Below are 15,977 nucleotides of genomic sequence, written 5' to 3' on the forward strand. Positions count from 1 at the left end.
AACGGATGTCGTGTGAGTTAAGTGGGTTTCCTGAAGAAAGGCAATGGAACATGTAGCTTGTTTCAGTTCCCGGTATACTTGGTGTCGCTTAGCAGCAACATTAAGACCCCTGACGTTATAGGATACTATCTTTACCCTAGCCATATGGAAATAAGGTGTCAGCCTTCAAATAGATTAGCCAGGCACGCCAGCAGAGAGGAGAAGGTGGAGGAGGAGAGGGAAGAGAGAGTAAGTAAAGAGAGAGATGAAGAGGAAAGGAAAAGGATAAGCATATGTAGAAAATGTACATACAAATCAAAGAACCTGTGGGAGATGAATGAATGTCACGCAGAAATCTGCAGTGGTCCCGTTGGGGAAGGAGAGAGCGAAAGGCCATCCCAATCCCTGAGCAGGGATAGAATGGGGCAACTTTAGGGCCGTTCGCACTCGTCTATCCCAAAAGGAGATGGGGGCGAGGTTACGCTGTAAGGGGGAGGTAGCGAGGGGTGTGCGCTCCAGCAGCGCACGGCCTGTAGTAGAAACAAATTAACAGATAACTTGCTAATAGCAAGAAAACATTAAGTTCCAGTTAGAAGTATGGAAAACCGTACAAATAGTACAAATACAACAAGAATCAGTATGAACAACGTGCATCCTTCAGGTTATCAAAAATGTAAACCAGCTTAGGGCTAGAACCATATAATCCAAAAGAAAAAAAAAAAAAAAAAAAAAAAAAAGGGAGAGAGGGAGATCAAACACCGGTCAGAGTAGCTTCGAGACCGCTTTAGCCAAAAATTGGCAGGTAGGAGTAGGAAAAACATATCGGCCAAAGTCGGGCTCTATAAAAAAAAAATAAACATACAAAAACAAGAGTTTTTCTCCCTCCCTCTCCTTCTCCTAGAGACCTTGTAGGAGAGACTCCGTCCACATTAACAATAAAGATATAGTTGAAAAAGTAAATGGTTCAGCCATGTTTTTGTGCAGAGCCCGGGAGAGAAGTGCACTTTTTCTTTAAGGGGGTTTTTTGCCAATGAGCGTCAATAGGGCAGGAGAATTTAGGAATTGGGTCCTGCCAGCCTGGGAGTTCCATGGGTGGGAGATGTAGCTCCTGCAGAAAAGATGAAAGTTCCTCAGGAAATCTCAGCGTGTGGGAGCGACCATTTTTTATGGCAATCAGGCAGGCAGGAAAGCCCCATCTGTAGGTGATCCCGTCGGAGCGTAGTCGGTCAAGGAGCGGTTTGAGGGCTCTGCGACGATCTAGAGTGTCTTTGGAAAGATCTGGATAGATGGTAATATTTGCACCGTCAAAGTCAATATGAGGGAGTCCCCGCATCTTCACCATGATGGCATTTTTATCTTCAAAGTAATGCAGGCGACATATAACATCCCTGGGCAGATCTGAGTTAGCATTACGTGGACGTAGAGCACGATGCACACGGTCAAAGCGTAACGATGCAGTGGCAGGTTTACCCAGAATAGTATTGAAAATGCCCCTTATTGAATGTTCAAGATCAGAGTCTCCAGTGGCTTCCGGTAGACCTCTAACACGTATATTATTTCTACGGTTACGGTTTTCGAGGTCTTCAAGCTTATATAAAGATGCCCGATGAGCGAACGCCAGCTGGGTAACAGTGTCCTGCAATTCTTTGATAGCTACTGCTTGCGTATCTTGTCGCTGCTCTGTTTCCTCCACTCTGACCAAGATATGTGACATATCCGATCTAACTGCAGTTATTTCTTTTTTAATGGATTTCTCCAAACCGTGAAACATGCCTGCCAGTTCTTTTTTGAGACCGCTCATAAGTACAGACATTTCAGAGCCCACGGGGGATCCAGGATCATCCATGAGATCCGAGCAGTAGGAGGATGCCGGAGAGCTCCCTCTCGCCGATGCGGCGCGGGATGATGGGGAAGCGCTTGTTCTCGAGGTTCTGGCTTGGTTACCACGTGCGTTGGCTAAGTATTGTTGAATAGAGCCAGTAGAGGCTGGATTGAGTAGTGATCTCTTGTTTGGACGTTTAACTGGGGCAGACCGGCGTTTAGATGATTTTGCGGGCATAGTTGGAACTATATGGCCGATAGCTGCAGAGAGCACCCCCCTCACATTTGAGCGAATTTACATATTCATCAAGGTGTTATCAGCGTGCAAAGGGGTTTTCACTAGGGGCGCAAAGGTGGCTTCTGGTCTCCAGATGCAGGCCAGAACCATGAATCCTCCCAGCGGCAGCGGTCAGTCAGGAGCTGCAGTGTTATTTGGGGCTCAGAAAAGGAAAAAAAAAAAAAATAAAAAAAATAATTGGAATCTATAATCAGTGTCCCAGCATATAGTATGTAGCACAGCTCTTTGAGGGGGGAGATCCTGCTGCAGGAAACAATATGGGAGCTTCAGTGAGGTTTGATGAAAGGTGTATGTGGAGCACTAAGATGGCCGCCGGCTTCCAGAGGTAGGCCGGAGCCGCGGACTTTCCTAGTGGCTTCACCCGGCCGGGTGGGCGCCGCTTCTAAAGGAAGAGTCTAGTGTCCGCTTGGTGCATGGGTAGGGGGAGGATGTTGTTACTCACTGTGTCCCAGCTTCTGATTGGTGTCCGGATCATGAATACCACAGGCCGGAGGCTCCGTTCGAGTTGCAGGCCGCAGGATGGCGATCGGCCTCAGGGAAGCAAAGCCGTGGATTCGCGGGCAGAGTACCGCCGTCGATCCCGGCAATCTCCGGCGGGACGGGGGGCCACCGACCCAAGGCAGATGCCCACTCAGCGTCCGGGTCCTAGGGACGCAAGGCCGGAGGCTCCGTGCAGGTTGTAGGCCCCAAGATGGCGACCGGGATCCCGGCGTAGCGCGATTCACAGGCCCGGATCAGGGTTTGTAGCTGGAGCCCGGAAAGACCCCTCCCGGAGTATAGCAGGGGGGGTCCGGAAAGCTGTATAGGGGTGATGGAGCCTCAAAAAGTAAATTGGTGTCCGGATGGCAGCGGATTCTGTTTGTTGTTGAGGAGCTCAGTTAACTTGCGTCCTCCTCGGTGCACGTCCAGACACGCCCCCCCAGGATAGATTCTTATGAAGGAGGATAGCGCCAGCTTTTTTTACCCACCGCAGGGGAGCCTAAAACTGGTCCCACCCACAGTTTGCGAAGGCAGAAGAAATCTGCCTCCGGGAGATGGGTCTCCTGTAGGAGAGTCACATCCACTTTCAGATGCTTTAAATGCCTAAGGAACCAAGTGTGCTTCGCTGGGGAACAAAGGCCTTTAACATTCTAAGAGATTATCTTCATACTGGAAACCATGGGTGGTGAGATCTAGAACGTGCAGAAGCCAGAAACTCCTAGGAAAAGAAAAAGGCAACACTTAAATGAGGGAGATCGGGGGAGCCATGATGATGCCAAGAGCGAACATCCTGAATAACTACCTGAGTGTGTGGAAACACAACAGAAACAAACAGAAAACATGGCATAAGGTAACCAAAGAGTATTGCAACACATTGTAGGCTTCACTTTTTTCCTGCTCGGAGACCATTTTCCATAACACCCAGAGAAAATCACTGAGCCCCTTCAGATCTGTGGTTAAATCCAAAATGGGGCAAAAGGTAGGCGCCCGAGGCCAGAAACAAGTAGTAACCAAACACCGCACACTGGGTAAAGCCAAAACAGTGATAAACAGATGACAAGGAGCTTGTGCACCCCAAGGCGATCTGCACAAAAGGTCTGCGATACACAGGGGCAATAGAGAAACATCAAAACCAACCGTAAAATATAAGGATAGCCAATGACATAGCTAAGGGCATAAGCAACCACAGAGGAGAGCGCCAAAGATAAGCAACCTGTTCAAATGATGCAGGATATATGTTCACGCCAAAACAGCTTAAAGTGTTTGTTTCTCTAACATTTCATATTCTTGATATGTGCCTGCTGCACCATGTACTTGAATGAGAAAGTATCCTGCTCTCTTTGCTTTGCTTAATTTGAGCACTATAAGTGATATAAGTATGAAAGAGGACCTGGTTGATGGAGAGTGTGATGAGTCTGAAGCATTATGGGTGGAACTGCATATAGATGGGGGTAGTTCAAAGTTAATCATTGGAGTTTGTTATAGACCACCCAATGGTAACGAGGAGGTGGAGACTCAGCTCCCTGCATAGATGGACAGGGCTGCAAGGGCTGGGACAGTGATAATAATGGGGGATTTTAACTACCCAGAAATTGACTGGAGTAATGGCACTGCTGGGACAGTTAAAGGGCAAAAATTTATAAACCTATTACAGGACAATTTTATGGTCCAGTTTATTGAGGCCCCAACTAGGAATTAAGCTCTGTTAGACCTGGTAATCTCAAACCATGCAGAGCTTATTACTAATGGGATAAAGGAACACCTGGGTAGCAGTGATCATAACATGATTTCATTTGATGTTAGCTGTAAACAAGAAATACATACGGGAAAGATAAAAACACTTAACTTCAAGAGAGCAAATTTCCCAAGGATGAGGGCTGCTCTCCAGGATTTACACTGGGAGGGAATATTTGCATTGATAAACACAGAACAGAAATGGGAATTCTTCAAAAAGACTGTTTGGGACTGCACTGCAAAGTATATTCCCATGGGCTATAAGTTTAAAAGGCTAAAAACAAAACCTATGTGGCTCACGGCCAAAGTTAAAGAAGTTATAAACAATAAGAAAAGAGCTTTTAAAAAATATAAAAATGAACGAACACCAGTGTCCTTTAAATTTTACAAAGAATTTAACAGAATATGTAAAAAGGAAATGAAGGATGCAAAAATTCAAAACGAACGACAGATTGCAAAAGATAGGACAAATCCCCAAAAAATCTTCAAATATATTAATAGTAAAAAGGCCAGGTCTGAGCATGTAGGCCCTTTACAAAATAATCTAGAGTGGGTGACTGGGGACAAAGAGAAGGCAAATTTATTAAATACTTTATTCAGCTTTGTGTATACAAAAGAGCACGGGGGAGCTCATGTCCATAATGGGGGTGGTAGTGACACAGCCCCGAATGATCCACAATGGCTCAAAAGTGATATGGCCCAAAATTACTTAGACAGGATAAAGGTGGATAAAGCACCTGGACCTGATGGCATCCACCCACGGATCCTAAAAGAATTGAGCTCTATAATTTCAAAGCCATTGTAACTAATTTTTAGGGACTCATTAATGACGGGAATAGTACCACTGGATTGGCGCAGGGCAAACGTGGTGCCTATATTTAAAAAGGGATCAAAGTCTTTACCAAGTAACTATAGACCTGTTAGTTTAACTTCTATAGTCGGGAAGATACTGGAGCGTTTAATAAAAGACCACAGACAAGTTCTTGCTGGAAAAAAAAAAATTTTAAGCAACAGACAGCATGGATTCATGAAAGATAGAAGTTGTCAGACAAACCTGATTTCTTTTTATGAAGAGGTAAGTAAAAGCTTGGACAGAGGGGTGGCTGTGGACGTGGTATACTTGGATTTTGCAAAAGCGTTCGACACAGTTCTCCACACGCGGCTCATGTGTAAGGTAAAGTCTACAGGCTTGGAAATATCAGTTTGTAAATGGATAGAAAACTGGCTAAAAGACAGAATTCAGAGAGTAGTGGTTAATGATTCTTACTCTGAATGGTCTAAGGCCATCAGTGGTGTACCCCAAGGTTCAGTGCTGGGACCCTTACTTTTTAATAACTTTATAAACGTTATTGGGTCTGGGATCGAAAGTAACATTTCTGTCTTTGCAGATGACACCAAGCTATGCAGTGGAATAACGTCCTTACAGGATGTCTCCAATATGCAAGCCGTCAATATTCAATGCACTGTCTAATTGGGCGACTATGTGGCAGGTGAGGTTTAATGTTGAGAAATGTAAAGTTATGCACTTGGGGGCTAAAAATATGCATGCATCATACATGCTAGGGGGAGTACAACTGGGGGAATCCATGGTGGAGAAGGATCTGGGGGTTTTGGTCGATCATAAGCTCAATAATAGCATGCAATGCCAAGCTGCGGTTTCCAAAGCGAGCAAAGTCCTTTCTTATATTAAGAGAGGTATGGACTCCAAAGAGAGATATAATTGTGCCCCTGTTCAAATCATTAGTAAGACCTCATCTGGAATATGCAGTTCAGTTATGGGCACCAGTTCTCAAAAAGGATATCGGGGAACTGGAGAAAGTGCAGAGAAGGGAAACCAAACTGATAAGAGGCATGCAGGAGCTCAGCTATGAGGAAAGATTAGAGGAACTGAATTTATTCACCCTTGAGAAGAGGAGAATAAGGAGGATATGATCAACATGTTCAAATATATAAGGGGTCCATATAGTGAACTTGGTGTTGAGTTATTATCTTTACGGCCAACCCAGAGGACACGGGGGCACTCTTTACGTCTAGAGTAAAAGAGATTTAATCTCCAAATACGCAAAGGTTTCTTCAAGTAAGAGCTGTGAAAATGTGGAATAGACTCCCGCCAGAGGTGGTTCTGGCCAGCTCCGTAGATTGCTTTAAGAAAGGCCTGGATACTTTCCTAAATGTACATAATATAACTGGGTACTAACATTTATAGGTAAAGTTGATCCAGGGAAAACCCGATTGCCTCTTAGGGGATCAGGAAGGAATTTTTTCCCCTGCTGTAGCAAATTAGAGAATGCTCTGCTGGGGTTTTTTTCCTTCCTCTGGATCAACTGAGGGTATAAAATTGGGTATATGGGATTGTACAATATTTTTTATTTTATTTATTTATTGTTTTTAAGGTTGAACTGGATGGACTTGTGTCTTTTTTCAACCTGACTATGTAATTTGTGTAAAATCCCTAGCATTCCTGCTAGTCCCCTTGCTTTTTCTATTAAAAACAGACCACACTAAGCAGGAGAACACACCATGGTCAGTTCTCTAGCTATGCTGGGAAATCAGTGTGCTCTCCTCCAATGATAAGACATGTCCTGACACACACCCCCTGCATAGTTTGTCACTGGGAAGCTCAGTGTACTGCTGCTTCTCCTCCACCCAGCTCCTATGCAGCTGAGGACAGAGGATATGTGATCACTTATAAAAAGGAATATATATATATATATATATATATATATATATATATATATATATATATATATACACACATACACACACACACATATATATATATTTCTGACAGGTTATGTAAACATATGAGCACAACCATATATATCTATACAGTGGGGACGGAAAGTATTCAGACCCCCTTAAATTTTTCACTCTGTTATATTGCAGCCATTTGCTAAAATCATTTAAGTTAATTTTTTTCCTCATTAATACACACACCCCATATTGACAGAAAAACAAAATTGTTGACATTTTTGCAGATTTATTAAAAAAGAAAAACTGAAATATCACATGGTCCTAAGTATTCAGACCCTTTGCTGTGACACTCATGTTTAACTCAGGTGCTGTCCATTTCTTCTGATCATCCTTGAAAAGGTTCTACACCTTCATTTGAGTCCAGCTGTGTTTGATTATACTGATTGGACTTGATTAGGAAGCCACACACCTATCTAAATAAGACCTTACAACTCACAGTGCATGTCAGAGCAAATGAGAATCATGAGGTCAAAGGAACTGCCGGAAGAGCTCAGAGACAGAATTGTGGCAAGGCACAGATCTGGCCAAGGTTACAAAAAATTTCTGCTGCACTTAAGGTTCCTAAGAGCACAGTGCCTCCATAATCCTTAAATGGAGGACGTTTGGGAGGACCAGAACCCTTCCTAGAGCTGGCCGTCCAGCCAAACTGAGCTATCGGGGGAGAAGAGCCTTGGTGAGAGGTGAAGAAGAAACCAAAGATCACTGTGGCTGAGCTCCAGAGATGCAGTCGGGAGATGGGAGAAAGTTGTAGAAATTCAACCATCACTGCAGCCCTCCACCAGTTGGGGCTTTATGGCAGAGTGGCCCGACGGAAGCCTCTCCTCAGTGCAAGACAGAGTGCTCAGGACCTCAGACTGGGCTGAAAGTTTACCTTCCAACAAGACAATGACCCTAAGCACACAGCTAAAATAACGAAGGAGTGGCTTCACAACAACTCCGTGACTGTTCTTGAATGGCCCAGCCAGAGCCCTGACTTAAACCCAATTGAGCATCTCTGGAGAGACCTAAAAATGGCTGTCCACCGTTTACCATCCAACCTGACAGAACTGGAGAGGATCTGCAAGGAGGAATGGCAGAGGATCTGCAAGGAGGAATGGCAGAGGATCCCCAAATCCAGGTGTGAAAAACTTGTATCTTTCCCAAAAAGACTCATGGCTGTATTAGATCAAAAGGATGCTTCTACTAAATACTGAGCAAAGGGTCTGAATACTTAGGACCATGTGATTTTTCAGTTTTTCTTTTTTAATAAATCTGCAAAAATGTCAACAATTCTGTGTTTTTCTGTCAATATGGGGTGCTGTGTGTACATTAATGAGAAAAAAATGAACTTAAATGATTTTAGCAAATGGCTGCAATATAACAAAGAGTGAAAAATTTAAGGGGGTCTGAATACTTTCCATCCCCACTGTAGATATGGTTGCGCTCATATGTTTACATACCCTGGCAGAATTTATGATTTCTTAGCCATTTTTCAGAGAATATGAATAACACAAACACTTTTCTTTCACTCATTAGTTAGTGTTTGGCTGAAGCCACTTATCAATCAACTGTGTTTACTCTTTTTAAATCATAATGGCAACAAAAACTACCCAAATGACCCTGATCAAAAGTTTACATACCCCAGTTTTTAATACCATGTATTGCCTCCATTGACATCAATGACAGCTTGAAGTCTTTTGTGGTATTTGTGGATGAAGCTCTTTATCTTCTCAGATGGTAAAGCTGCCCATTCCTCTTGGCAAAAAACCTCCAGTTCCTGTAAGTTATTGGGCTGTCTTGCATGAACTGCACGTTTGAGATCTCTTCAGAGTGGCTTAATGATATTGATGTCATGAGACTGAAATGGTCACTCCAGAACCTTCCCTTTATTCTGCTTTAGCCAATGACAGGTCGACTTGGCCTTGTGTTTTGGATCATTGTTATGTTGGAATGTCAAAGTACGTCCCATGCACAGCTTCCTGGCTGATGAATGCAAATGTACTTCCAGTATTTTTTGATAACATACTGCATTATTTTGCCAACAAATTTGACCAAACTTCCAGTACTTTTGTAGCTCACACATCCCCAAAACATCAGTGATCCACTTCCGTACCTTTGATCATAGGCCTTGTTGACGCCTCTCCAAATCTGGTGTTTATGGTTGTGGCCAAAAAACTAATTTTTGGTCTCATCACTCCAAATGACTTTGTGCCAAAAGTTTTGAGGCTTGTCTCTATGCTGTTTGACATATTCTAAGCGGGACACTTTGTAGCATTTGCATAGTAATGTCTTTCTTCTAGCGACTCGACCATGCAGCCCATCTTTCTTCAAGTGCCTCCTTATTGTGCATCTTGAAACAGCCACACCATATGTTTTCAGAGAGTCCAGTATATATTACCTGAAGAAGTTATTTGTGGGTTTTTCTTTGCATCTTGAAAAATGTTCCTGGCAGTTTTGGCTGAAATTTTAGTTGGTCTACCTGACTGTGGCTTGGTTTCAACAGAACCCCTCATTTTGCACTTCTTGATTAGCGTTTGAACACTGCCGACTGGCATTCTCAATTCCTTGAATATCTCTTTATATCCCAATTATATAGTTCAACTACCTTTTCCCGCAGATCCTTAGACAATTCTTTTGCGTTCCCCATGAATCAGAATCCAGAAACGTCAGTGCAGCACTGGATGAAAGATGCAAGGGTCTGTCAGGAGTCCAGAAACACATTGAACTTTTATACACACACACACTAATTAAAAGCAAACAGATCACAGGTGAGGATGGTTACCTTTAATTCAAACCCGTTTATGTCAACTTGTGTGCATGTTATCGGGCCAAAATCACCAGGGTATGTAAACTTTTGATCAGGGTAATTTGGGTAGTTTCTGTTGCCATTATGATTTAAAAAGAGTAAAACACAGTTCTTTACAAAAATATTTTGCTTTTCATTCCATTTTTTATACTGAATGTGTTTTACAAGCTGATCATTTACAATCACTTTGGCAACCGGTGGCTTCCAGGGGCTACACCGAGGCTGAGAAGGACGCGTTCCAAGGGTTTGCTCAACTGAAGAGGGATCCTCTGGAGGGGAGTCAGAGCCATGATCATCACCGAGAAGAGGGGGTGTGAATGATAAATGGCAGGTAATTGAAAATGGAGAACTACAGGATAAGGATACAGGATACTTGATCTAGCATTGATAAGAGCATGGCGCAAATAGAACGGAATGCCTTTCGTTGATAAGTGACCTCTGCAGAGCAATCTGTAAAAAGAAGTAGCGGATGACTATCGATTGACAGGGAGTGTAGTCTTCTGTAGTTCTGCAGGATAGCTTGCTGCTTGTCCACGTAGTTTAAGAAGCACATAATCACAGGACATGGTTCAGCTCTGTTCTCCACTCAAGGGCCATTCTGATGATGGATTCAGGGAGGTCGACCAACCGCAGATTATTCTCCCGTCAGCGGTTTTCAGGGTCCTCCAGTTTGTCCAACAGTAGCTGGTAAGAAGAGGAATGTTGGATAACAGCTTTTTCCCGATGGACATCATCTTTTAGGCACAGAGATCCTCTGCTTGCTGTAAATGGTTGGTTTGTTCCCGCAAAGCAGAATGGAGCTGTGCCATGCTCTAAATTACAGCCTTGTCCACTGCCTCTGTGATTCTTGGTGCCAATAGCTACACCACTGCCTATGCTATCCTGGCTGGAGAGGAGTCACTGTCCAAGTCCAGTGACAGAGAGGAGGGGGAGCGATCAGCTATGTCTCCTGCATCAGCATGGCTGGAGCAGGTGGCCATCTTGGCAGCATCACTTGTCTCCCTGTTAGGAGGCCGGCGGGATGTAGAGCCAGAGCAGGACGCTGATTGCTTTACAAAGCAGACCATGGAGTGCACAGTGGTGCCTGTTTAGAGCTGTGTGATTAGCAGGGCTCGATTATGGCTTTAAATTGCACTTTGGGGGAGGCTTGGTGGGAGCAGAGCAGGATCACAGCATTCCCAGGCAGCGCCGGACCTGGAAGCCATAAAATGAAATAGAGCCCATTTCTTTTTTAGGCTACATTCACGCTTTCATACTGGCACAACAGCAGCTACATGCAAGAACCCCAGTGAGGGGTCTTGGTGACTAGTTGCAGGAAGCAGTCCTGTTAAAAGCAACAGGAGGCTATGTGTCAGTACTAGGTCTAGAATATTGCCTCCTTAGATTTTTACTAACCGTTTCAGGGAAATCCCATTCAGTGCATCAATTTCTGCCCCTGCTTGCAATTTTAGTTAATATCAGGCATGTTGAAGTCACCCATAAATAAAACATCATCCTTAAATGTCGTTTGTGTTATTTTGTCAATCAAAAGAACATACTCTTCAGTCTGCCCTGCGCATCTGTATACAAAAGCAATTCTAAGGGAAGAACCCTTTTTAATAGTTATTTCCCAGTCAGTTGAATGATTGAACTAGGGCTTTGTAATCTCAAGTCCAAGTTGTCCCTAGACATAAGAGCTCTCAGTTCACAAACCTTGTCGTCTAAACTACAAGCATTGGGGCTCATAACATTACAACAATGGCTATTCCGCATACAGGATATCAGGCTTATAGAGGATTTGACCAGCTCATAACACTTTGTTCTACTAGCTACAATTTACTTTTAACTTCTAGCTGCAAGAACTTGAGTTAACCCATACCTTGCCCCCCCTTCTTCCTCAAACCCCCACATTGTGTATCCCCTTCCACATTCTCACGCTAACCTCACTAGAAGATTTCCCCTATCCCCCTTTCAGCCTCCTCAATGATTGGTACCTGAACCTATTGATTTGCTCTTCTCCTTTGATGAGCAATCTTCATATATACAATCTAGTCCCAGAGATGCAATTGTCTCTACCTTGTCTATGTACTTTTTTTATTTTGCCAGTATATTGGTCAAGAACATTTTAGGCACGCTCGTCAAAAAAAAAAAAGAGTATGTAAAGCCACGGTTCGGAGTAGTAAGAGGAAACCCTCTGTTATGTCACCATTGGTAGATTTAACCTTGGCCCCAGTTCCCACAAGAACCTTAATATTTAGATTGTACCATCAACTTTTGTATCAGAGAGCAAAAAAACAAAACAAAAAACAAAACCACCGGTCCTAACACTTCCTCACCGAAATCAATAGATACTCTGTGATCGTGTAGGGGAAAATAATGTCATATTTATCTTTGAAGAATTACCTTTTAGGCCTCATGCACACTGGATGTTTTTACAGCTGCTGTTTTTGGTTTCAGATGTTTTTTTTTCTGCAGTCAAACTCCCAGGCATGTTATCCTATGTGTCCATGCACACATAGGCTGTTATCAGCAGTTTTTGGCAAGGGCGTTTCTAGCTGGAAACCACCCCCGCCAAAACTAGTGATAGCTGTAAAAAATGCTCTAACTCTGAAAAAAGCTGAAAATGGCTTCAAAACGCGGCTACTCAGCATTTATTAGCTTTTTGAGCCATAAGCTTTTATGGGAGTATAGCTTTGCTAAAAAAAAAAAAAAAGCTAGAAAACACTACAGCTAAAAAAACGCTGAGAAACACTACTATACAAAAACACAGAAAAACTCACTCTACAGTTACAGCTAATGCTACTGGCCTTTTTTTATAACATCCAGTGTGCATCAGACCACAAGCCATAAAACCAAATAAAAAGTCAATACCTGCAATATTGCAGAAAGGCAGCCTTCAGCAACTTGGTCTTGTCACGATGAATTGTTTCTCCCTTCTCCATCAACACAACCTATGTCAGAGAAGACCAATTACATTTGTTTTAAAAAATACATACCATTAAAACTATGGTATAACATCAAGATACAAGGGTACACAAAAAAGAAAAAAAAAAAAAAAAAACTGTAAATAGGAGACATATTTATTATATGTTTTGGGCGATGTAACCTAAGTGACTAAATTAGGCTCCTGTACTGCACTAACATATGTACTTGTACACTACTTCTACTAAACTAATATTGCAGTTAAATAGTGTATTGATGGGTGATTATATATACACTTACGCACACCCACTCATACACTAAAAGCTACTTTGAGTTCCGTAGTCAACCCCTGTACCCTATTTGTAAGCAAGTTAGCATATTTGTTGTATTGCCTACCCCTCAAGTTGGACTGCTTTGGTTGTGAACCATTACGTAAATGGTTGTATCATCCACTCTCTACTGCCTAATATGCACTTACAACAGAGATAGTAATATTTTAGCTTAATCACTTCAATACAGGGCACTTATACACCTTCCTGCCCAGACCAATTTTCAACTTTCAGTGCTGTCGCACTTTGAATGACAATTGTGCGGTCATGCTACACTGTGCCCAAACTTGTTCCCACAAAGAGAGCTTTCTTTTGGTGGTATTTGATCACCTCTGGGATTTTTATTTTCTGCTAAACAAATAAAAAAAAAGACTGAAAACTTTGAAAAAAAAAAGTTTTTTTTTGTTTTGTTTCTGTTACAAAACTTTGTAAATAAGTAAGTGTTCCCCTTCACTGATGGGAACTGATAAGGCGGCACCGATGATGGGCACTAATATGCTGCACTGATGGGGCACCGATAGACGGCACTGATATGCAGCACTAATGGGTACACATAGGTGGCACTGATAGGCGGCACAGATGGGCACTGATAGGCGGCACAGATGGGCACTGATAGGCAGGACAGATGGGCACTGATAGGCAGGACAGATGGGCACTGATAGGCGGCACAGATGGGCACTGATAGGCGGCACAGATGGGCACTGATAGGCGACTCTCCCTGTCGGGGGGGTCTGTGCTGATAATCAGCACATTGATTATCAGCACAACCCCCATCAGATGTGCCCATCAGCTGCCAATCAGTGCCAAGCAGCTGCCAGTCAGTGCCCTATCATTAACTCCTGTCAGTGCCCAAAAAAGTGCCAGTGTCCACTATAATGCCGGTGTCCATCACAGAGCCAATCTGTGCCCTGCATTAACACCTGTCAGTACCTGCCCAATCAGTGCTGCCCATCAGTGCCATCTATTAGTGTAACCAATGCCAGTTGGTGCCCATCCTGTGTCGCCTATCAGTGTCCATCAGTGCTGCATATCAGTACCCCCTATCGATGTCCATCAGTGCTGCATATCAGTGCCGCATTTCAGTGCCCATCAATTCTACATATCAGTGCCTCATTAGTGCCACCTTATCAGTGCCCATTAGTGCCCGTCAGTGAAGGCGAAAACATTTTATAACAAAGAAAAACGTTTTTTCAAAAACGCAGTCTTTTTTAGTTTGTTTAGCAAAAACTAAAAACCCAGAGGTGATCAAATACCACCAAAAGAAAGCTTTATTTGTGGGAAGAAAACAATAAAAAATTAGTTTGGGTGCAGTGTTGCATGACCACGCAATTGTTATTCAAAGTGTGACAGCGCTGAATGTTGAAAATTGTCCTGAGCAGAAAGGGGGAAAGTGCCTGGTATTGAAGTGGTTAAACTAGGGATCTGAATATTTGCCAACCAGGAGACTGCTGAAGATTGAATAGAGGTAGGGAGGCCAGAAAGCAGGTCAGAATAAAACTTTTGGAAGATGGCTAGGATCTCTTGTGTGTGTCCAATTGATTTGATGTATTTTTTAACTTGTATACATGTGTGGATCTTATAGATTAAGTTTTCAAGCAAACATTGCTGTATAAGAATTGATCGATACGAGAAATTTGGCTTTGGACCATCTAGGGGCCTTTTCAGCTGTATAAGAAAGAAGAGAGTCTAATTTAATGCGCTTTTGAGAGATTAGCCTGGCAATCAATGGAGTCCTGAGTACTGAATTGGGTTTTGTAGATTATATGACGGTCCTTTGTAAGATCTAGTATTTTTTGTCAATTCTCCCTATTATGATCTGCTGCTAATTTAATCGTAATGTGTCCTCAGAGTACAGCTTTATGGATTAGCGAAAGGGTTGTGATGTCTGGGGTGAAATTACCAGTAATTCAAAAGTATTAATCAATGGCTGAAGCGATCTCCTGTTGGAAATGTGATCTGTAATAAGGACTCACTGAGTCTCCAAAAATAAGGTTTAAGAGAAAGGCCAATAAGATGTGTAGTTATGTGATGGTCTGACCATGGACAGGGATGGATGGAAGCTTCTTCTTAATTTAACAATATAATAGGGGTACAAAAAATATAATCCAAATGTGCATAAGTGTCATGTGGGTGTGTGTAAAATGTATATTCACGAGCGCCTATATTTACGGTTCTCCAAGGGTCAATAAATCGGAGTGAGTTAAGTTGCATACACATAAATTTAGAGAAAGCATTAGAATTTGGTGTTTGTTTACTTCAATCTAAATGGAGCTGTGAAACCGAATTAAAATCTCTACCCAAGAAAATATGAGGAGAATGATAGCGTTGTAAGTTATCAAAAAAATTGAGCAAAAAAGGTTGCCTGAGCCTCTTTTAGCACGTGTACATTGGCAACTCTTAATATGCAACCAGCTAAGTATTTGTTTATTTCAGGTACTTATATAGCGCCGTCAATTACGCAGCGCTTTACATATACATTGTACATTCACATCAGTCCCTACCCTCAAGAAGCTTACAATCTAAGGCCCCTAACTCTCATTCATACATACTAGGGACAATTTAGACAGGATCCAATTAACCTACCAAGTAGCCCTTAACCACTTCAGCACCGGAAGGATTTACCCCCTTCCTGACCAGAGCACTTTTTACAATTTGGCACTGCGTCGCTTTAACTGCTAATTGCGCGGTCATGCAATGCTGTACCCAAACAAAATTTGCGTCCTTTTCTTCCCACAAATAGAGCTTTCTTTTGATGGTATTTGATCACCTCTGCCGTTTTTATTTTTTGTGCTATAAATGGAAAAAGACCGAAAATTTTGAAAAAAATGATATTTTCTACTTTTTGTTATAAAAAAAATCCAACAAACTCAATTTTAGTGATACATTTAGGCCAAAA

General features: G+C 42.6%; 1 protein-coding gene across 1 annotated transcript in view; it reads right to left on the minus strand.

The window, feature by feature from the left end:
* Positions 1-15,977, minus strand: part of NUP133 (nucleoporin 133) — a 1,112,480-nt gene that overhangs the window by 549,905 nt on the left and 546,598 nt on the right. The window contains 1 exon segment of the mRNA XM_073627602.1: positions 12,702-12,781. Coding sequence (XP_073483703.1) covers positions 12,702-12,781 — 80 coding nt within the window.

Source organism: Aquarana catesbeiana, linkage group LG04 (assembly GCF_042186555.1).
Source record: "Aquarana catesbeiana isolate 2022-GZ linkage group LG04, ASM4218655v1, whole genome shotgun sequence".
Taxonomy (NCBI): domain Eukaryota; kingdom Metazoa; phylum Chordata; class Amphibia; order Anura; family Ranidae; genus Aquarana; species Aquarana catesbeiana.